The sequence below is a fragment of the Amphiura filiformis genome, chromosome 12 (genome assembly GCF_039555335.1).
Source record: "Amphiura filiformis chromosome 12, Afil_fr2py, whole genome shotgun sequence".
Taxonomy (NCBI): Eukaryota; Metazoa; Echinodermata; class Ophiuroidea; order Amphilepidida; family Amphiuridae; genus Amphiura; species Amphiura filiformis.
Window position 1 is genome coordinate 48,518,470 of NC_092639.1, and position 24,782 is coordinate 48,543,251.

Sequence of the window (24,782 nt, forward strand, 5' to 3'; positions counted from 1 at the left end):
CCACTCAAGGGTGTAGATTTCGAATGGGGTCACCCATTCAGGTAACTCCATTTGAAATTCACACTCTCTGTGCAGGAGATTATTATCAAGTCTTCCATAGGGGTATAAGGATTTCAACTGGAATATCCCATTGCTGACTTGCACTCATTCTATACACCTTTACACCAAAACATCTGTGAAGCATGTGAACAGGGACATTTAAAATAATTGAAGGCAAGAATCAGTGCATTAAAAAATGAGTGAGAGGAGTAAATTCACTAATTGGTCATCGTTTTCCATTCGCCTGTTGTATTATATTAGATTATCCAAGGAATTTAAAGCAAGAGATACAACTATACCTTTGTTGCTGGTTGATTTGATAGTGTTTTTTACCAGTATAAATTTGTTGTATAAGTATTGATTGATTTCAAATTGCCTGATCATGATTGTGATTTATTGATTGATTGATTAATCATATGTGTGCTGTTGATTGTACCATAATCATACTAAAACCTGTTCATTCATAACGAGTAATGGTTTAAATTAATATACCATTTTACAACCCCATGAATGAACTATCAATGTAGCCCCATACTCTTATTAAAAACCGTTAAAAAAAGTGAGCATTTTTGACTCATGTTTAATCCATGCTCGGTTTGGTTTTTCTTTGCTAATTGTCTAACGTGTTGGGCCCCTACCACACGAATGCATCCCTCTCTTCTCATACAGTGGCGGCAAGTATGATTCGCAGACGAAATCACTTGACACGCCGTCATCACGGGCGGACCGTCTCGGCGGATTAGGAGGTAGCAGTATCACCTCAAGTTACAGCTCAAAGGAAAAGGAGACAGCAGCAACAACCCCGTGCCAAAATTGCAAAAAGGTCAGTGCATTACAAACAGGTTTTTACAGTGTCCATACATTTTGTGATTGATTTTATATGCTGGAAAGAACCAATTTTCTTGCTGGCGAATTTCAAGCACAGATTCAAAGTAGCCGTTCTATTTTGAGTTGAACACCCAACATTCATTGTAAGTTTATATAGGCCATTTTAATTTTGACGTATTTTGGTGTTTTTTAATGTTTTTTGATGGAAAATAAACTTTGAACTTTACAAATTCAATTTGGAAGTTGAAGCAGCAAGCAACAAGAGAATTCATTATCAATGGCTTTTGATGTGCTGTTGACCCCTTGCACTGTCATCTCAAAATGGGGTTCTTCTTGCAAAGTGTCTGTTTGTGTGTATAATTTAATTTACCAATACCATTTAGGCTTGTGCAAACATCCTGACATATTGTGTAAGTGCTATTTTGTGCATGCATTTGCATGGATAACCTTGGATTGGTAGCAAGATGGCAGATCCGTGCAATAATGTAATCTAAAATCTTCCAAAACAAAACTATTTCATTTCACCTACATGAGTTTACAAAGATGTGGTTTTATTTTAAGCTTGAAAAATTGGTGACTTCATAGTATATATATCATCTAATTGCAATTTAGTTGATCACTGATTGATTGATTGATTGATTGATTGATTGATAAATGTAATGGTCATAATAAAGAGTTTGGATGCAAGACACAATAAATATGCTATATCTGACCCATCTGGCTTCATTTGCAATGAACAATGAACAAAAATGAGAAAATATAAAGAAAATAAAAAGAAATTTGAGCTTGTTTTGCCTTATATATATCAAACAACTTTTCTGTATCTAATTTCAACAAGTAAGGTGTCATTTTAAAGCTAATATCCAAGTTTTTAAATCTCCATTGTCATTTCTGAAGACAACGGGTTGGTTTTGATACGCTGTTTTGTGTTATCAATATTGTTGTTATCTTTTTTTTTTTTTTGTTAAATATCTTTCATGATCTCATTTCTTTTTTAGTTTTTTATTCAATGAAAATCACCTTACATTACTATCTTTGCTGTTAATAATTAGCCATAACAAAGGTTTCTCTAGTTAAAATAAAACAATCTTCATACAGAAATACATGAAATGGCCTTTAGATATTTATTTGTGTGCACTCACTATGGAAGACGTAACCTTAATCTTTCACACAGGGGTGTATACTTCAAATGGAATCGCCCATTCAGGCAACTCATTTTGAAATTTCACACTCCCTGTGTGACAGATTTAAGCCGAATTCTCCACAAAGGGGAGAGGGGTATGAATTTTAAATGGAATAGCCCATATATGCATTCAAGTGCAATAGCCGGATGTACTCTACAGATTGCTGTACATTGAGATGATAATCGAGCTTAGAATTTTGTACAAACCTCAAGAAGGGCCAAAACATTCTTTCTCGGTGCACTTAATTAGCAATGCTGCATTTGAAGTTCTAGTTTGGTTTATAAATACCTGCTGTTGGGTTATAATCTTGTGAGTCAATGAGTCATATTAACCTGGAGGGTAATCATGTGTAGCTGGCTGCTTCATCATGTTTCCATCTTGGTGTAGTAGATTATGTTATCTTCTTAAGCCTTGCTATTAATAGCTTGGCATTAATATGATTTGATTTGGGTACCTGCTAGACATGGATGAAAGCACCCAAGAGGATCAATTTATTTCAAATTACTTTCAAATTAACTTGGTCTGCGAGCAAATTCTAAACTGTTACTTTGCCTCCTCCTAAAGAGTTCAAAATGATGAAATATGTCCAAAAATTCCTCATGTTATGTCAAAAATTGCCTTAACTTTCTCCAAATTTATTCAAGTCCATATAAGTTGTAGTTGGGAAAAAAAAATTAAATATGTGTGTTGTTTTTCCATCTATTCCACAGCTGTTTGAAGAGAAGGAAGAAAATGCCACCCAACTTCAAGATCAACTCAAAGATCGCGAGCTGGAGATTGCTGAACTCAAGGCCTCGCGAAAGTCGGACAGACTTGAAACAAAATCAGTTGATAATGAAAAGAGAGTGAGTGCATGCCACCGTGTACCTATGGAAGAATTAATAGACACACTATCGAAGCCCCTGTTTGATATGTTCTTTCTCTTTCTGTCTTGGTGTACTTACTTACTTCTTTATCTTACCATCATTAATACTCATAAGCTTCTACTAATCCACTCACCCCTTCTCTTTGCTTGTGCCGTGCCTGATTTTGATGTGTGGTGAATGTCACGCACTTTAGGGTCATGCTAAGTCAATTGAAAATAGATCAAAATAGTAGCTGAAGATGCAAATCCAATAATGTGCACTATGCTGGTGTCAATTCATGCATTTATACGCTTGTAGTTTAAAGAAGACAAATATCGAACTAGAGTAATTTTTCTAAAATAACATCATCTCTTTTTCTTTTCTCTCTTCCATCAAAATCCTATGTATGACATCATTCTTATTCTATTTCCATCATAAGTTAACACATTTCATTGAAACGCTGAGATAATCATCAAAGTAGCTGTAAAGTAGAACAGTTTGAAGAAAAATATATAAACTTTGAGTGCATCCATGTTGAGTAGCAGGTACTTGATAAATGCCACTATGTTTACAAAGCACATACACACACACACCGCATCAAGATGTGTTACACATGCAATCAAGTGATATTGCATTCATCATGCACCTTCCCAACCCTTTCAAGACAGCGCATTTGTACTTTTTATTTTTTTCCGTGAAATTTCCTGCGGGCTAGCTCTCAAGCAGTGTGGTAGATATTATACGACTGATAGAGGTAACATTGTGAATTGAATTTTGAAATGTCTTGTGTATAATTTTTACATGCAGAAAAAACATCTTTGTGTGATAGTTGTAATTATTCACTGAACAAAAAAGAATTATTGCTTAGTATGTTGGAAGTTCTGGATCGTGATTACTTAAAGATCATATTTTTTAGTTGTTGCAGAATATTGTTGTTTTTGTATGTCAGATATAATCACTTTAAAAAATATATATTTTCAGTCAAATTCTAATTCTTTGTAAAAAAGATCCAAAATGACAATTTGTAAAAGTCAAGAATAATGTCACATACTTTAATACATGTTTGCTATTTTACTAGCACATCATATAGCAGAGACCTGTCATTAGGGTATGTGATTTAAAATGTTTTGGATTTGTTGCAAGAGTTATTAAAACTATTATGAAATGTAAAATGACATTATCAAAATAAACTGTTACCGATATTGATATGTTATGTTGATTCTTTGGTTTACAGGAAAGGAGGGCGCTAGAAAGAAGAGTATCAGAACTAGAAGAGGAATTAAAGGTTAGTTATCGTCATTGTGCAGGAAAAACCTTCTCTGTACTTGTGGCCCTTGAACATGTTTGAAACAAAACTGCCAAAGATGTTACATAGGTTTTGCTTTAAACATGTTCAGGAACAGGGACCAATGACACATACAAGGTTTTTCCTACCCAACGGCGTTATGATACCTTTGAAGTTTCAATTTATAATTGAGGATTTGCTAAAGTGTTAGATTCAATCCACACTCCCCCTATGGAAGACATTTCATTAATCTATCGCTCCGGGAATGTGATTTAAAATAGGAGGTGGTTCCATTTAAAATCTACACCCCCTGTGTGGAAGATTAAATCATGTCTTCCATAGGGGGTGTATGGATTTTCAACTGGAACATCTCATTTGTGTCATACATGCTGTGATTCTCTGCCAATTTTGCAAGACTTCCAAAATGCGGCCATGTGAGAGTTCTTCTTTTCAGCCAATTTCCTCTTGCCAAAATTTATGTTTTTTTAAATTTTCAGCCCATATTTGGCATTTTTACCCCAATTTTATGCTGTTTTTAAATATCTTTTTTTAGTAATTTTCCTCTTTTTTGGTCAGTGGCTACTCACACCCATGAGAATAGTCTATTTAAGTCGGATATCAGTTTTGCAATGAGTCTTGACCGATATTGAATGATATTGAAAAGAATTAATAGTGGGTTCAATTTGAGAATTTAGCACTAGAAGAGAACTCCTGTATTTTGTCCTGAAGAAGTCAGGGCTGTTCCTGACGAAAGGTTGACAGTTCTTAAATTGTCTGATGGCGAACCCTTTAAAAACGTACTAATTTATATCTCAGATGTTAATTTCCTAAAACACAGCAAATAACTTGCTGGTTTCTGAATTTGGCAGCCTCACTCACATGATACTATTTTACCGGAGAGGTAGTGATGTAACAGTATTAATTACCATGGCGACCGGTCCACACTATTTTTTGCCCTGCACTAGACGTTACACTGTTCCACTGCATTGCACCATAGATTAAGAACAGGGATAAACATAATAAAGTCGTACATTGTAATTCTGCAGAAATTTCACATCATGCTGATTACCCGCACCTGTAAGATTGGTGTCTTTGAAAAGATAGGTGTCGTATACAATCTAGGATTGTTTTACAGCAAATTTCAAAAACAAAAATGCCATTGAAATGTTTTATACCTTTTATATAAGATGACATTTAAATGTATTCTATCAAAGTGTTTTGTGTTTGCTGGGGAATCACTGATATACCTTTAAGTGTTAAGTTGACTAATGACTGGTGTCAATCAGCATGACAATTATTATATTGCCATTTTTTAACATTATTATTTTGTCATTTTGATTGTTATTTTTTTCCTGTCACAGATGATGGAAAAACTGAAGGCGGATAACCAACGTCTGAAAGATGAAAATGGTGCTCTAGTAAGAGTGATCATCAAGTTATCCAAATAATGACAATTCCTAGCAAGCATATGTTGTTATTGTACAGCCAGTATTTCTTGTTGTTATTACTATGAGAAATTTTCTACTTTGTAGTCTTTTACACACAAAAAATGTTGGTGCCCTCGAATACCACCACTACTACAACAACTGATGTTGCGACTTGGACAACGCAGTTGCGTTGCCGCGACTATATTAGTTCTTACATGACTACTTTATGTAGTGATAGTTGTGACGGAATTTTGCGTGTGAAGATGGTTTGCATACTTGAGTTTCGCTGGAGGCATCGCCTATCACGGTGCTGCCTACCATTGGAACAAACTTTTGTATAGTATATATGTACTGACCACAGAAATAGGCTCACTCTTTCCTGCGAATCATACATTGGGGTTGCTCTTGCACCAAACGGCAATGGTGGCCTCCGATTTTGACTCTCAACTAGGTTGACAAAAAGCATTATTTTGCATGCATTACTTATTTTTTTGTAATCAAATTAAAATCCATATTATTTTTTTAATATCAAATCTTGTAGATTATGCGACTAACAGTAGATCATGTGTTATCACATTGGTAGAACTTTGTTCAGATGATTTTTAACTTTTTCAAGTTTGTGTAATCTTCTCTTTCCGAGGGGAGCAAACCTTGATTTTTGTAGGAAAAAAAGAAATGTTTTGTACAGATGTTATGCAAGGGGGTTATGTGGTTTATAGTAATTTTTTGCACACATGAACTAACTCAGGAACCTGTATAGTTTGATTTGTTATGGTTACCGGTTTGGAATAACTTGGTTGTTATTGAAACAACTGCACAAATTTACACCCAATGCTTTAAGAAAGCATGGTTTCCATAACGTGTCATAATATGTTACCAGCCAAGTTATTCCAAAATGGTGACCAGCTGTCTTGTAGATGAGGGACAAGCGCCCTCAATGTCCCTAGTTTGTGAGTCGCGAGTTGCAGGGAAGAGTGAGCACTACCACGGTAGCGTTGTGTGCAATATGGCCATGTAAAATGCGTAGCCTCTATTTATTGTAGATAAACACACTGATTATTACTTGTTGTGTCGTCACTGATGGGGGGTAATCCTCGAGTTGCTGTACCACGAATAGCTGCCTTGAATCTCCAACAACTGCTGCCACATCGCAAACTGGTCAGGGGTTAGTAAATACCCTTGCATTCAATACATAGTGCGCAGTGATCGACAGTGAAGTGCCGATGTAAGATAAGTATCGCATCTTCAAACCACCAGCTTAGGCCTGAAAAAAAGAACTTCCAACTGGCAGACCCGTATTTTATTTGGGCCACAATGCCAATCAAACAATTTAATTTTGTAAAGCCTTTCTGGGATGGAAGTGTTTAAGATTATTTGCGTGTGTCATCTAAACCAGAATTATAACATTGTTACATCCAGAGAGGATGCAAGAGATTGCCAAACAACTCTGTGTACTTTGATGATTTCAAGTGATCAAACTATGCATATATTATGTCAAAACTTGTCATTTTCAAAGTACATCTTCTCTATATAGCAACTTGGTAGGCACATTTGTGCTGCTTTTAACTAGATTTGAGCATGTCAAATGTGATTCATTTCTAGTTTAGAATGTTTGGAGGTTGAAACGGCTATTGGTGGTACAGCGATGACGTCATCTTTGTATGATCTATTGTTCTTGGTGGTTATTGTTATTTTTTCTAATTTTATAACTTGTGACTGAATACCCAGACTGTATTTGTAATTGGGTGTATCGTACATCAGCGAGGGATCTGTATAACATATTGTTAACATCATACTTTTATTTTCTTGTGATAATTTTGGGTAATGTTATTAGTCTGGTCAAGTGTGATTTTCAGTGTAAAATTCTAGTTGATATTTATAAAATTGCTTTTTTATGATTTTTAGATTTAGAACAACTTGCCATAATCTAATTAAATAATGAAGTGAATTCTGAATACATAGTGAATTAATTTAAAAAAAACTACAGCTGCCCCATGTTTGGAGTGAGTGACTAAATAGGGAATCACATCATTAAACCTAGGTGCCTTGATGCTTAAAAAATGATAGATATTCACTATGTAATAGGTAACACAGACAACTTAAAAGCTCTTAACAAATACTGCGTGCATTTCTACTCTCATAGAGTTTCAATTTGGGGTGGTGGGTGTTTTTTCATGATCTGCCTTACTGATCCAAGGTGCTACGCAAAATGTTAGTAGGTTAATTATACAGAAACTGTAACAATAAATGGAAATAATTTTAGTTGACAAATTTGTTTTTTTGTTTTTTTTCTTTTTGTTTTTTCTTAAATGTACAGCCTATCATCACACATTGTCAATGTTTCTCAGGCAGGCAACAGGGACTGCCTTCATTGCCAGAGTTTTTCATTACCAGCACAAAATTTACTAATTACCACTGGAAAGTTTGGTTTACATATTTTGTACCTTGGGTTGTGGGGCATAGGGAGAAACATTGACTAGTATGATGAATATTATAAAGTGTGTGTGATTCAAATATTTAAAAATCAGGGCACTGTAATTATTTTAAAAACCATGGCTTGCCAATTTTGCTCGCCGGTTTTACTAATTAGCATAGTGCTCTCACATTTTTCTCTTCCGAGTATTTCTGTTTGTTGGGAATGTTCTTACTTCTTCTTCACCTAAAGCTTTAATAACACAAAAAAAAATGGTAGTTTTTATTATGTACTGATAAAGCACCATAGCTTCAATTGATCCGATGTCGGATCTTGCGTCGGAACAACCCGAGGGAAGGACCTGTCGAATGGATTGAGGCTGTGGATAGACTCCCCGTAGTGTAGTGCATATAGATGGAGTGTGCTTTGTAACAGCCGAGACTTTTTTTATATTGCTTGATGATTTGAATCAGCCTCCCATCCCTATGTGTTATATATCTGCTTGAGAAATCCTGACAATGGGAGAATAGCTGCTGGTGTGTTCCTGTAGACAATACAACATGGCTCTGGAAGCATCTTTGTTAACTATTTTAAAAAAGAATTCAAACTAATCCACACGTACAGCAACAAGTCTTCATAGTACACCACCTTTTATGTTTCCTAACTTTCTCAGACTTTAGAGAGAATTCCTGGTTTATAGATTTGATTACTGTCTACCTGCTTATAAGCTTATACTACCCTTTTTCGCAACTAGAGTACCCCCGCTCACCCGCTTAACATAAAACAGAGCTAGTGTTCTTGTATATGACAATAGAGTATTATGTATTCATCCGTTCACTGCACGGTAGCTAGTAGCGGTCGACAGACAACGAATGGCGATGTTTTTAATCCCAATTATGGCGACTTGTGTATTGGTGACTTTGAACACACCATGCCAGGAATTGACAGGTTCGGCTTGGCTTTTGAAGTCATTGTAATGGAGGAAGTCGCAAATTAATAGTCGAACCGGTAAAACCCAGTGGCATATCGTGCACGCTGCCACTGAATTCTTGTGTGTCAACCAATCAGTCTCACTTGTATTTTAGTGCGACATTTTTCTCATACTATGATTTATTTTCCCCTGTGCATGCAGTTACCAATTTTCTGTGGTCAGTTATTCAATTGTTTTATCATTGTATTTATTTATTAGTAGCTCCAGCAATTCACTCAAAAGTTAAGATTAAAAAATTGTAAAAAAGTATTTAAAAAAAAAATAGAAAAAAAATACAACTCGGACTGATGAGGAAGAGAAATAAATTATGAATTGTTAAATACGAAAGTGTAAGTTAAGTTTAAACAACAAAAATCAATGTTCTTCCATTACTGAATTACTGATTGTCATAATAATGTTGTTTTCTACCATATACATACAAACATACGCATAAATTAACTACTGACTTGATTCTGGAAGTGGGCTTGACTTGTTTTTTCCTTTCATTTTTCGTTAGATAAATTATTAAAACAAGTACGTATTACCAATCTGCAGTGCTGTGTTTATATGAATAAGGAGTGCTTTTTTTACTAGATGGGTTAAGTAATTGTGCTCGTTTAAGACATAATAAGGGTGGGGTATTCGTGTTTTGTTTATGTTTACTTGCCCATTTTTGAGGAATTTTATGTAAAAGTCAATAATATAATATTAGGAAAAACACCAAAACAAATTATTGTTGTGAAATTCAACACCAGTAAATTGAAACATGTCATCATGATTTGGTTTGTAAAAGAGCTGTGGAAACATTGTGAATAGTTTGTTATTTATGATTGATATTTATAATAAAGTATTGTTCAACATTACCACTCCCTCCACCCTACCCTACCAAACCTGACCCAGCAATCCGTTTGTTGATTTTTATGTATACAATTCCCTCTCTTCTGTATTAAGATTTAAACCAATCTTACATTACCATTGTGCTGGTATTATGTGAAGTGAGCAAAATTGAATACTAAAGTCATAGATGGCAGACTTCTTTGTTGTCATTAACACAATATCATAATAGAATACATTTTATTGATATGATTTGTATCAAACAAAGATTGAGTTTATGCACACCATGTCTCTTGCATTGCAAATGGATGCTCATCAATTTAATCTTAAAGCCATATTGTAACATTTTCATAAGAAATAGAAAATGTATTTTCTTTCACAAAATGTTAGTTTTCACTGTCAGATATTTGCTCTTTTAATTTTGGCCCACAAAGAACTTTGGCTATATAAAGAAAATCGGTATATAATGCCAGTGCATATGTAGCCAATGCGAGCCACTCCTTCGAACACAGGTCGGGTCAGTTCTTTTGATATTTCATGACTGCCCACACGCAATGTACATACTGCGTATGTGTTCAACTAATATTTCCATTGTAACCCTGCTTTTTCGGATGGTTTATTCAAAATCGCAGATGTTGACAAAACTACAGCACCTCAAGTATTGAAGTACATTACAATCATATAAAAAGATTTTTTTTTTAAATATTGAGGGTGTCTTCAGCAAATGTTACAATATGGCTTCAACTATTGATTACTGATGCATGATTTATGCAGGCCAACAGGTGGACAATATAAATTGGTTCAAACTATAGTATGTTACTTGACAATGATAAAAGGATAGTGCCTAACCATGAGTGCATAACAATTTGCAGCCTTTATATGTGTATCAGTTTCACAGGATTAGATAGCAACGACATAAGAGAACTAGAAGAGTATAACAGGGAAATTCAAATAACTGCATCCTTTTGCAATCAAGAATTGATGTAAAGCTGGGTATCCAAAAGCAACCCCACATATATTCTTAAACAAGTTCTTTATTTTGAAGGCTATGCATTGATACGCATTTCTACATGATACGGATTATGAAAGAACTAGTTGTAAAAGGTTCACAAAATAACATTAAATTAATGTACTTTATATCAATTGAGTGCTGCATCATATTTCACACAGCTAATCACAATACCATACAGATAGCGATATATGTTCAACTGATTTGCCTCCAAATGATCACAAAATTACCAAATATTGATTGTGTTATATATATATACATGCAGTAGACTGAGATGATATCCATTGCAACCGAGAATGGCCACAGTCTGTCTTTCTCTCGTTCATATTCAGGTCACAATTCTATTAATACAGAAAATGATAATGAAATTCTCATAGGTCAACCCTTACACAAGCTGTGGTTAATTGGGCAGAGAAGTGCCTATATTCTTTTCCCTTTTGATATCTGCAATTTCTTTAGGATAAGCAAAGATTAAAGTTTGTTACAACTTGGATTACGCAAATGTAGTACTTGTTCGCTTTTTTTTTTTAAAGCAAAAGCTAACAATGAAATGGCACAAAAAGATGCATCTAGTCTGGTTTAATAAACACTATTCTAAATATGAAACTGTTGAAATGAATGTTACCTGCGATGTTTCAGTACTTTTCGGTACTAGCTGGCACTATTTTAAATCCAGAAGCCATTAGGAAGCAGTGATATCAAGTGGGAATTTGAGCATCAGGTAGAACTAGGGATGCATGAACTATTACAGCTCATAGATAATTGAGTACAGTTGAGAGAAATATGCCATTAATGCATAAGTATGTAAAACACCAGGTAAAGAAGCTCCTAGTACAATTATGCTAATGCTGGTACTAAGACACTGCTAGAAATTAATTTCGGGTTTCCTTAATGTAACCAATGTGAATGAACATTTTTTTGTATGGATTACTTCATTTTTGTATTGGTTCATGTAAATGTGTTGAATCCTCAGGTACCAATAACAGTTATGAAACACTTTTGCACATGTTGGATCTGAACATGGCACAATTGCATCAATAAGCTTATAGCGTATGCTCACTTCGACTTCAAAATACCTTGTTTCAACTACAGCAGTTAAGTCCTCTTGTTTGTAGCTGGTATCCATTTGTACACATGGTTTTAGAGAAGCAAATGAAGCATGCAACTAATGCCCATATCATACCAGACAATCGCAAGGAGTATAGCATTTATTTGTTACATAACATCTGTCGCTTTTTGGAAAAACGATTGTTTATATCTGATAAGTCGCTAGCATGCCGTAGCGTCAAATTGCAAACATTGACTTGAAGGCAACTTAGTTACTAGCAGCGACTGCAAACACTGCAAGCATTTAATCACTAGCAATTTTTGATTAACATGCTGTTGTTTTTAAAACTTTTTTGGAGATGTTTAAATGTTAAAAATATTTGCCAAACAGATTTTTAAATTATTTTTTGTCCGATTTGTAAGTTATGGAGAGTCCCTTGACCTAGAACCAAACGCTAGGATCATGTGGTTTCAAAGTTGGAAATAACATCTTTACCTTTTTGGATACAAAAGTGTAATTTTTTTTCTGTTTAATAACTGAATATTGTCCCGTTTAAACATTGACTAAAATAAATGAAAATTGACAGCTTTGGACACAACATGCAAGGCTGCACCAGGGTTTGAACCCACAATCTTACAATTTTGAATGCTATGCTGTACTCCAATACCATGTGTGTTAAATGGTACAATTAATCAATCTTGTGATTAAAATTCAAATACTTACGGGGACAATAACATGTCATTAGATTTCCAATCTATCGGTAGTTTAGCAGAAATATTTTTAGAACATAAAAGAAAAGCATTCACTCTAATTTGCATTACTCATTTTATAATACAGTATATTGAAGATCTGTTAGCCTTTCCTATGTTTGCAAAATTTGTAATGCAATTTTGAAGATGAGGAAAGGATGAATTTTGATTGGAATATTATTTCACTGTAAATGGACAAAATATAATCAGGGTGTGACGAACTCCACTGGCCACTATTGAAGTTCTGTATTTGATTTTTACTCTTTGGTACTAATCGGAATATCCTGAAAAAGTCTTTTCATTGGATTTGTTTCATTAATAACAACTTTCAAACCTACCAATTTCAGCTTTTGAGTATCACATGTTGCACATCCAGTATCAAGTTGAGAAACCTGTTTGTAGTTGAAAATGGGTTATATGTGAACTTAATGCAAAATGACAAATCTTTTGTTCGGTAGCGCTTGAATTAGCAGTCTTTTCTCAGGAAAGAGTGAATAAAAACAACTCAAAATTTATAGGTAATGAATATTGTTTACCAGGGTACATATATATTTTGCTGCTCAATTTCCAATTGGGTAATAGCTGCTATTGGTACTTGTGTCTCTGTGATTCTAACGAAGTTGTAAACAACAATAGCTGCCTTAAGTCCTGTAATTCCTAGTCACATGCTCAAGATTCCAAGTCTAGTAACTCTGGAGATGATACAAGGGGCAGCTCATATACCTAAACAATCATCTCTAGGGTCACTTCTGTTTTATCATTTGGCGGAAACTCCAGGTTCTCAATTATATAATAATATTTAAAAACAGTCTTAAGGCGGGTATTGCACATACACCTTTGATGCACCCTTTTGTGGTAAATGTTGGTTGTACAGAAATTTCAATCACATTGTGAACAAGTCTTGAAACAACACATGCTTCTCCACAAAATTATACAATCTATTTACATGTAATTCGTAGCAAGCATCATTTTCACCACTTGGTTTAAAAGGATTGGTCTATAGTCTTAAAAGGTAACAATATATTCTCACATGTCACAAATAAAATAGCACTCCATACAGTACATATTTTGAAAACAGTAATTATATTGTAAGTAATAAATTGGTGTGCTTGATGAGTTGTTTGGAATACCTGATTATTATGCAAATTAACCTTGTGGTTTAAGTTAAGATGTGGAACTTAAAGTCCACTGGTCTGTATTCTGTTATTGAGATCTGTAATATTATTTAAGTTTTCTGTTTAACTTATACCTCTAAATGTATGTAGGAACTGCCAATTCACAATGGATTGTTGGGAACGATCCACTTACATGGAACATATTGCATATGGTATAAACCAAACGTCAGGTATTAATATGTATGTAAGTAAACAAAGGTTGCTACCTATTGATGGTTACATTTTTAATGAAGTTTTCTACGCTCAATTTATCAGGAGCAAACCTTTGCCATTAATATTGTTTCCAACATATTATTGTATTTTGGCAATTCCTATTAAATTACCCCATCATACCAAACAATCTAATTTCATATCTGTAAATCTTTACAAATATTGTTCTTTTCTTTTTTTCTTTCCTCTTTCTTTGTATGGGATTTCTTTAATCAGCTGTTCAATATTTTGTAATATTGTGGACAGGATGAGTACACTGTTTACTTTGAATTGCCTTCTTTCCATAGAGGAGTTTTTAGCTAGTGCAAATAAGTTAATCAATTGAATCCATAGCTAAGATAATAAAATCTTGTTTGTAACATGAGAAAAAGGAGTTAAACTGTGTGTTATGGTTGTTGCTTTTTTGTGTGAGTTTTGTATAATTTACACGTTCCGATCAAACCAAGAAAAAGGCAGTATTGTGATATTTAGATACAGCCCAAAATAGGGAGCAAACAAACAAAAACAAAAGAAACAAACAAATGCAATAATAAAATGGGTATTAAAAGCAACAACTTGGTAAGCAACAAAATGTAACAGTTGAAGCAAGAGTACACTTGGTTGCTGTGCAAGTTGTTCAGGACTCTCAAAATTGCCCCCAGTTTGGTTGGAACAGATTGTGTCACGCATTGCTTTCTGTTCGCAGTTTCTTTCCATCAAATTTAAGAACGTCATACAAAACTGATAGTACAAATGATGCAGACACAATGGAAACCAGAGTACCTTGCATCACCCTAATAAACATAACACTAAAAACATCAGACAAGACGGATTCATCAAGGCTGGTATTAATGTGAAGTGGGGAACATTGAAATACTATCATTTGTAATATTAAGATGGTTACTCAATCATTAACAAATCAAAAGCAGTTCGAACATAAAATACATTGTATTAATATGATTTTTGTATCAAACAAAGATACACATTGAGTTTATGCAGACTTTTCTTGCATTGCAAATGGATGCACATCAATTTTATCTTACTACATTCAGTCAGTCTGGTTTATGCTTTGGCTTTCTGATAAAATGCTATCAAATTAGGAAGGCCAACAGGTGCACACTTTATATGTTGGTTAACATATTGGTATGTATTCCAAAACATTCTGAAGACCATGTATTGCTGCATAAAAGCTATAGGAACTACTTGTACAAGGCTCAAGAAATAACATACAATTAATGCACTTGATTGATCCCAAAGAAGTGCCGTTTCGTATTTCACATACCTAATCACAATGACAAGCAGATAGCAATTTCTGTTTAACAGATGTCTCTCTAAATTATCACATAATTACCAAGTAAATGTTTAGTATACAGAGATGATATGGACTGCTCAGTGTCAGAAGTGGGTAAGTACAATAGCTGCCATGTGTAGATGAGTACAATATACTGTGTATAAATTGTCAAATGTTCACAGGGTAGCTATTGCACCTACCCACTTCTGGCACTGATCAGTCGTTATACACTGCACACGGTTGTTTGATGGGATCATTTATTAGTTTTTCAAACACAACCTAATGTACATCCAAATTTTAGGCTTAAACAGCTAAAAGCGATATCATGCTAATGTATACAGATGCTTTTGAGTCATTCGCAACAATAATTTCCCTCTTTTACAAAATTATTCACTTTTATAGCATTTTTTATAGCTTTTTCGTATATAAAATGTGCCTATTAATGACAAAATTGGTGGCGCTATTTAGTTACTGGAAATTACTCTTTCAAGCTTTTAATACAAAAAAATACCTTTTATAGTTTGATAAAATATGTTTATAAAATTTCCTTGTTGCTTGTTTCAACTATTTCAGCTGTTTTAATGGCAGTATTAATCACCTGCCTCTTGCAAATAGAGAAATATGATTTAGGATAAATAGCGCCATCTATAGTTTGCATTTAGTTAATAATGAAGCTAATTCTATATACATCAAACAACCGTGATGCAACTGAGAATGGGCACAGTCTCCTTTGAAGGGCATAGTCTCTCTCGTTCATCTTCAGGTCACAATTATTAACATGAATAATGATTAACACAGAAACCCAGCAAACAAAACGTTTTCGACATCATTCGCAAAAGGTTATAAAAGGTTGTCAGAAAACGTTTAAATGTCGGGTTATATAAAGGGTATATTAAGAGTATAAAACGTTTTCATAACCTTAAAAAACATTTTTGATAATCTACTGCTCAGCAAACAAAATGTTTTACAGAAAACGTTTAAATGTCGGGTTATATAAAGGGTATAAAAACGTTTTAATAACATTCCAATAACATTCTTGAAAACTTGATACCAAACATTCTAAACAGAATATTATTTTGGGGTTGAAAAAATATTTTGCGAAAAATGTTTGCCCAAAACATTTTCAATAACGTTTTAAAAACGTTTTCATGACCTTTATATAACCCGACATTTAAATGTTATTAAAAGGTTTTGAAAAAACATTTTAAGAACATTTCTGTGTTTGCTGGGTTCAAATAATTTAACATAATGTTATTTAAGTATTGACACAATATTTGGCAAAAATGTTTGCAAAAATAGTTTACAATAACATTTTTGAAAACATTTAAAAATATTGTTGTAGTGTGTTTTCATACAAAACGTTTTAAAACGTTATCATGACCTTTATATAACCCGACATTTTAATGTTATTAAAACGTTTTACCTAAACCAAAAGCCAAAATATAACTTATTTAAAATGTTTTTAAAACGTTTTTGTGTTTGCTGGGAAATTGCATTGAAATTCACAATGTTCAACCCTTGAACAAGAATGTTGCTGTGGTAAATTTGGCAGGAAAGTGCCTCCATTCTTTTTCCTTTTGATACCTGCAAGTTCTAGGATAGGCAAAGATCAAAGTATCAGTGTGGTTCTATGAAATTACGCAATGTAGTACTTGTTAACTTAAAAAAAGGAAGCTAACAATGAAGTAGCACAGAAAGATACATCTAGTGTGGTTTAATCCATAAACACTATTCTAAACTAATACAATTTGAAACCATTGAAATGAATATAATCTGCGATGTTTCAGTACTTTCCGGTACTAGCTGGCATTATTTTAAATCCAGAAGCCATTAGGAAGCAGTGAGACCAAGTGGGAATTTGAGCATCAGGTAGAACTAGGGATGCATGAACAGTAAAATCACTATTGCTCCAATATATTTCCAGTCCATAAGATATGTTGAGAGAAAGAAGTCTTGCATATACCATTAATGCATAAGTATGCAAAACAGCAGATAAAATGGCTCCTAGTACGATTATTATGCCAGTGCTGGTACTGAGACACTGCTAGAAATTAATTTCAGGTTTGCTTAATGTAACCAATGTGAATGAATGTTTTTTTGTATGGATTACTTCATTTTGTATTGATTCATGTAATATGTTGAATCTCCCAGGTACCAATAACAGTTATGAAACACTTAATGCACCTGTTGGATCTGAACATGGCACAATTGCATCAATAAGCTTCCAGTCTATGTTCACTTTGACTTCAACATGTTCAAAATGCCTTATTTCAACTACAGCAGTTAAGTTCTCAACATCAGTCTTTTTTGTAGCTGGTATCCATTTGTACACATGGTTTTAGAGAAGCAAATGAAGCATGCAACTAGACAATCGCAAGGAGTATAGCATTAATGTTACACAACATCTGTCGCTTATTGGAAAGACGATTGTTTATATCTGATAAGTCGCTAGCATGCCATAGCGTCAAATCGCAAGCGTTGACTTGAAGGCAACTTAGTTGCTAGCAGCGACTGCAAATACTACAAGCATTTAATCACTAGCAATTGAATAACATGCTGTTGTTTTTAAATTTTTTTGGAGATGTTTAAATGTTAAAAATATTCGCCAAACAGATTTTTAAATTATTTTTTGTCCGATTTGTAAGTTATGGAGAGTCCCTTGACCTAGAACCAAACGCTAGGATCATGTGGTTTCAAAGTTGGAAATAACATCTTTACCTTTTTGGATACAAAAGTGTAAATTTTTTTTTCTTCTGTTTAATGACTGAATTTTTCCCCGTTTAAACATTGACTAAAATAAATGAAAATTGACAGCTTTGGACACAACATGCAAGGCTGCACCAGGGTTTGAACCCACAATCTTACAATTTTGAATGCTATGCTCTACTCCAAAACCATGTGTGTTAAATGGTACAATTAATTAATCTTGTGATTAAAATTCAAATACTTATGTGGACGATGACATGTCATTAGATTTCCAATCTATTGGTAGTTTAGCAGAAATATTTTTAGAACATAAAAGAAATGCATTCACTCTAATTTGCATTACTCATTTTATAATACAGTATATTGAAGATCTGCTAGCCTTTCCTATATTTGCAAAATTTGTAATGCAATTTTGAAGATGACGAAAGGATGAATTTTGATTGGAATATTATTTCACTGTAAATGGACACAATATAAGGGTGTTACGAACACCACTGGCCTTTGCAACTATTGAAGTTATGTATTTGATTTTTACTCTTTGGTACAATCAGGAATATTCTGAAAAAAGTCTTTTCATTGGATTTGTTTCATTAATAACAACTTTCAAACCTACCAATTTCAGCTTTTGAGCATCACATGTTGCACATCCAGTATCAAGTTGAGAAACCTGTTTGTAGTTGAAAATGGGTTATATGTGAACTTAATGCAAAATGACAAATCTTTTGTTCGGTAGCGCTTGAATTAGCAGTCTTTTCTCAGGAAAGAGTGAATAAAAACAACTCAAAATTTATAGGTAATGAATATTGTTTACCAGGGTACATATATATTTTGCTGTTCAATTTCCAATTGGGTAATAGCTGCTATTGGTACTTGTGTCTCTGTGATTCTAACGAAGTTGTAAACAACAATAGCTGCCTTAAGTCCTGTAATTCCTAGTCACATGCTCAAGATGCCAAGTCTAGTTAGTAACTCTGGAGATGATACAAGGGGCAGCTCATATACCTAAACAATCATCTCTAGGGTCACTTCTGTTTTATCATTTGGCGGAAACTCCAGGTTCTCAATTATATAATAATATTTAAAAACAGTCTTAAGGCGGCTATTGCACATACACCTTTGATGCACCCTTTTGTGGTAAATGTTGGTTGTACAGAAATTTCAATCACATTGTGAACAAGTCTTGAAACAATACATATGCTTCTCCACAAAATTATACAATCTATTTACATGTAATTCGTAGCAAGCATCATTTTCACCACTTGGTTTAAAAGGATTGGTCTATAGTCTTAAAAAGTATCAATATATTCTCACATGTCACAAATAAAATAGCACTCCATACAGTACATATTTTGAAAACAGTAATTATATTGTAAGTAATAAATTGGTGTGCTTGATGAGTTGTTTGGAATACCTGATTATTATGCAAATTAACCTTGTGGTTTAAGTTAAGGTGTGGAACTTAAAGTCCACTGGTCTGTATTCTGTTATTGAGATCTGTAATATTATTTAAGTTTTCTGTTTAACTTATACCTCTAAATGTATGTAGGAACTGCCAATTGACAATGGATTGTTGGTGACAATCCACTTACAGGGAACACATTGCATATGGTATAAACCAAACGTCAGGTATTAATATGTATGTAAGTAAACAAAGGTTGCTACCTATGATGGTTACATTTTTAATGAAGTTTTCTATGCTCGTAATTATCAGGAGCAAACCTTTGTCATTAATATTGTTTCCAACATATTATTGTATTTTTGGCAATTCCTATCAAATTACCCCATCATACCAAACAATCTAATTTCATATCTGTAAATCTTTACAAATATTGTTCTTTTCTTTTTTTTCTTTCCTCTTTCTTTGTATGGGATTTCTTTAATCAGCTGTTCAATATTTTGTAATATTGTGGACAGGATGAGTACACTGTTTACTTTGAATTGCCTTCTTTCCATAGAGGAGTTTTTAGCTAGTAAGTTAATCAATTGAATCCGCAGCTAAGATAATAAAATCTTGTTTGTAACATGAGAAAAAGGAGTTAAACTGTGTGTTATGGTTGTTGCTTTTTTGTGTGAGTTTTGTATATTTTACATGTTCCGATCGAACCAAGAAAAAGGCAGTATTGTGATATTTAGATACAGCCCAAAATAGGGAGCAAACAAACAAAAACAAAAGAAACAAACAAATGCAATAATAAAATGGGTATTAAAAGCAACAAATATGTAACAGTTGAAGCAAGAGTACACTTGGTTGCTGTGCAAGTTGTTCAGGACTCTCAAAATTGCCCCCAGTTTGGTTGGAACAGATTGTGTCACGCATTGCTTTCTGTTCGCAGTTTCTTTCCATCAAATTTAAGAACGTCATACAAAACTGATAGTACAAATGATACAGACACAATGGAAACCAGAGTACCTTTCATCACTCTGATAAAAGTAACACTAAAATACATCGGACAAGACTGGTATTAAACATTGAAATACTATAATTTATAATAAGATGGTTGACTCAATCATTAACAAATCAAAAGCAGTTCGAACATAAAATAAATTGTATTAATATGATTTTTGTATCAAACAAAGATACACATTGAGTTAATGCAGACTTTTCTTGCATTGCAAATGGATGCACATACATTTGATCTTGCTACATTCTGTCAGATTGGTTTATGCTATGGTTTTCTGATAAAACGCTATCCAATCATGCCAGTTGGGAAAAAACAATAGACTGACAGGTGGACACTGTTGGTTTACATATCGGTATGTATTCTTTTTTTTCTGACAAGATGCATTGCTACATGAAATCTGTAGGAACTGCATGTAAAAGGCTTAAGGAATAACATAAAATTAATGTACTTGATTGATATCATAGAAGTGCTGTTTTGTATTTCGCATACCTATAAATCACAATGATGAGCAGAGTTCTATTTAACAGATTTCCCTCTAAATTATTACAAAATAAATGTATAGCAGACTGAAATGATATTGACTGCTCAATGCTAGAAGTGGGTAAGTGCAATAGCTGTAATGTGTAGCTGCCATGTATAGGTGAATACAATATACCATGTGTAAATTGTCAAATGTTCACAGGGCAGCTTTTGCACTTGCCCACTTCTGGCACTTGCCAGCAGTCGATATGCACTGCAACTGAGAATGGGTACAATCTGCTATGAAGGGCCTAGTCTTTCTTCAGGTCACAATTATTAGCATGATTAATACAGAAAATTACAATGAAATTCACAATGGTCAACCCTTGCACAAGAATTTTGCTGTGGTAAATTTTGCAGGAAAGTGCCTCCATTCTTTTAAAGTTCATTTTGATACCTGCAAGTTCTTTAGGATAGGCAAAGATCAAAGTGTCAGTGTGGTTTAATATTGTTACAACTTGAAATTAGGTAAATGTTGGACTCGTTAACTTAAAAAAAAGGAAGCTAACAATGAAGTAGCACAGAAGATGCATCTAGTCTGGTTTAATCCATAAACACTATTCTAAACTAATACAATTTGAAACCATTGAAATGAATGTAATCTGCGATGTTTCAGTACTTTCCGGTACTAGCTGGCACTATTTTAAATCCAGAAGCCATTAGGAAGTAGTGAGATCAAGTGGGAATTTGAGCATCGGGTAGACCTAGGGATGCATGAACTATTACAGCTCATAGATAATTGAGTACAGTTGAGAGAAATATGCCATTAATGCGTAAGTATGTAAAACACCCGGTAAAGAAGCTCCTAGTACAATTTTGCTAATGCTGGTACTGAGACACTGCTAGAAATTAATTTCGGGTTTCCTTAATGTAACCAATGTGAATGAATGTTTTTTGTATGGATTACTTCATTTGTACATTAGTTTTTATTGGTTCATGTAATGTGTTGAATCTCCCAGGTACCAATAACAGTTATGAAACACTTTTGCACATGTTGGATCTGAACATGGCACAATTGCATCAATAAGCTTACAGCGTATGTTCACTTTGACTTCAAAATACCTTGTTTCAACTACAGCAGTTAAGTCCTCTTGTTTGTAGCTGGTATCCATTTGTACACATGGTTTTAGAGAAGCAAATGAAGCATGCAACTAATGCCCATATCATACCAGACAATCGCAAGGAGTATAGCATTTATTTGTTACATAACATCTGTCACTTTTTGGAAAAACGATTGTTTATATCTGATAAGTTGCTAGCATGCCGTAGCGTCAAATTGCAAACGTTGACTTGAAGGCAACTTAGTTACTAGCAGCGACTGCATACACTGCAAGCATTTAATCACTAGCAATTTTTGAATAACATGCTGTTGTTTTTTTAAACTTTTTTGGAGATGTTTAAACGTTAAAAATATTCGCCAAACAGATTTTTAAATTATTTTTTGTCCGATTTGTAAGTTACGGAGAGTCCCTTGACCTAGAACCAAACGCTAGGATCATGTGGTTTCAAAGTTGGAAATAACATCTTTACCTTTTTGGATACAAAAGTGTAATTTTTTTCTCTGTTTAATGACTGAATATTTTCCCATTTAAACATCGACTAAATTAAATGAAAATTGACAGCTTTGGGCACAACATGCAAGGCTGCACCAGGGTTTGAACCCACAATTTTGAATGCTATGCTGTACTCCAATACCATGTTTGTTACATGGTACAATTAATCAATCTTGTGATTAAAATTCAAATAATTACGTGGACGATGACATGTCATTAGATTTCCAATCTATCGGTAGTTTAATTAGCAGAAATATTTTTAGAACATAAAAGAAAAGCATTCACTCTAATTTGCATTACTCATTTTATAATACAGTATATTGAAGATCTGTTAGCCTTTCCTGTTTGCAAAATTTGCAATGCAATTTTGAAGATGACAAACGGATGAATTTTGATTGGATATTATTTTACTATAAATGGACACAATATAATCAGGGCCTTTGCAACTATTGGCCTTTGCCAACTATTGAAGTTCTGTATTTGATTTTTACTCTGGTACAATCAGGAATTGGATTTGTTTCATTGATAACAACTTTCAAACCTACCAATTTCAGCTTTTGAGCATCTCATGTTGCACATCCAGTATCAAGTTGAGAAACCTGTTTGTAGTTGAAAATGGGTTGTTATATGTGAACTTAATGCAAAATGACAAATCTTTTGTTCGGTAGCGCTTGAATTAGCAGTCTTTTCTCAGGAAAGAGTGAATAAAAACAACTCAAAATTTGTAGGTAATGAATATTGTTTACCAGGGTACATATATATTTTGCTGTTCAATTTCCAATTGGTTAATAGCTGCTATTGGTACTTGCGTCTTTTTGTGAGATTCTAATGAAGTTGTAAACAACAATAGCTGCCTTAAGTCCTGTAATTCCTAGTCACATGCTCAAGATGCCAAGTCTAGTTAGTAACTCTGGAGATGATACAAGGGGCAGCTCATATACCTAAACAATCATCTCTACGGTCACTTCAGTTTTATCATTTGGCGAAAACTCCAGGTTCTCAATTATATAATAATATTTAAAAACAGTCTTAAGGCGGCTATTGCACATACACCTTTGATGCACCCTTTTGTGGTAAATGTTGGTTGTACAGAAATTTCAATCACATTGTGAACAAGTCTTGAAACAATACATATGCTTCTCCACAAAATTATACAATCTATTTACATGTAATTTGTAGCAAGCATCATTTTCACCACTTGGTTTAAAAAGGATTGGTCTATAGTCTTAAAAAGTAACAATATATTCTCACATGTCACAAATCAAATCAAATAGCACTCCATACAGTACATATTTTGAAAACAGTAATTATATTGCAAGTAATAAATTGGTGTGCTTGATGAGTTGTTTGGAATACCTGATTATTATGCAAATTAACCTTGTGGTTTAAGTTAAGATGTGGAACTTAAAGTCCACTGGTCTGTATTCTGTTATTGAGATCTGTAATATTATTTAAGTTTTCTGTTTAACTTATACCTCTAAATGTATGTAGGAACTGCCAATTGACAATGGATTGTTGGTTACAATCCACTTACAGGGAACATATTGCATATGGTATAAACCAAACGTCAGGTATTAATATGTATGTAAGTAAACAAAGGTTGCTACCTATTGATGGTTACATTTTTAATGAAGTTTTCTACGCTCGTAATTATCAGGAGCAAACCTTTGCCATTAATATTGTTTCCAACATATTATTGTATTTTTGGCAATTCCTATCAAATTACCCCATCATACCAAACAATCTAATTTCATATCTGTAAATCTTTACAAATATTGTGTTTTTTTTTCTTTCCTCTTTCTTTGTATGGGATTTCTTTAATCAGCTGTTCAATATTTTGTAATATTGTGGACAGGATGAGTACACTGTTTACTTTGAATTGCCTTCTTTCCATAGAGGAGTTTTTAGCTAGTAAGTTAATCAATTGAATCCGCAGCTAAGATAATAAAATCTTGTTTGTAACATGAGAAAAAGGAGTTAAACTGTGTGTTATGCTTGTTGCTTTTTTGTGTGAGTTTTGTATAATATTTTAAGTGATCCGATCCAACCAAGAAAAAGGCAGTATTGTGACATTTAGATATAAAATACCAAACATGGATGTTTAAAAAGAATACATGTTTTGAACCAAGAATGCTAGGAGTAAGCTGTTCCGCAAGAAAACACTTGGTTATTGTGAAAAGTAGTGAAGGTTCCTAAATGGGGTTTTTAGGGGCTTGATTCCAGAGGGGTGTTGTCACGTTCTGGTCTTAAATGGGTGTTCAGCTATATTTTATTAATTAAAAGGACATTCTCCGTCCCGTTGTAGTCTTAAAGGTG

At 33.8% G+C, this 24,782-nt stretch overlaps 1 protein-coding gene across 1 annotated transcript in view; it reads left to right on the forward strand.

Annotated features, from left to right (window-relative positions):
- Nucleotides 1-5,629, forward strand: part of LOC140166868 (protein phosphatase 1 regulatory subunit 12C-like) — a 144,918-nt gene extending 139,289 nt beyond the window's left edge. The window contains 4 exon segments of the mRNA XM_072190355.1: nucleotides 709-862; nucleotides 2,762-2,896; nucleotides 4,131-4,181; nucleotides 5,543-5,629. Coding sequence (XP_072046456.1) covers nucleotides 709-862; nucleotides 2,762-2,896; nucleotides 4,131-4,181; nucleotides 5,543-5,629 — 427 coding nt within the window.
- Nucleotides 5,630-24,782: the final 19,153 nt, after the last annotated feature.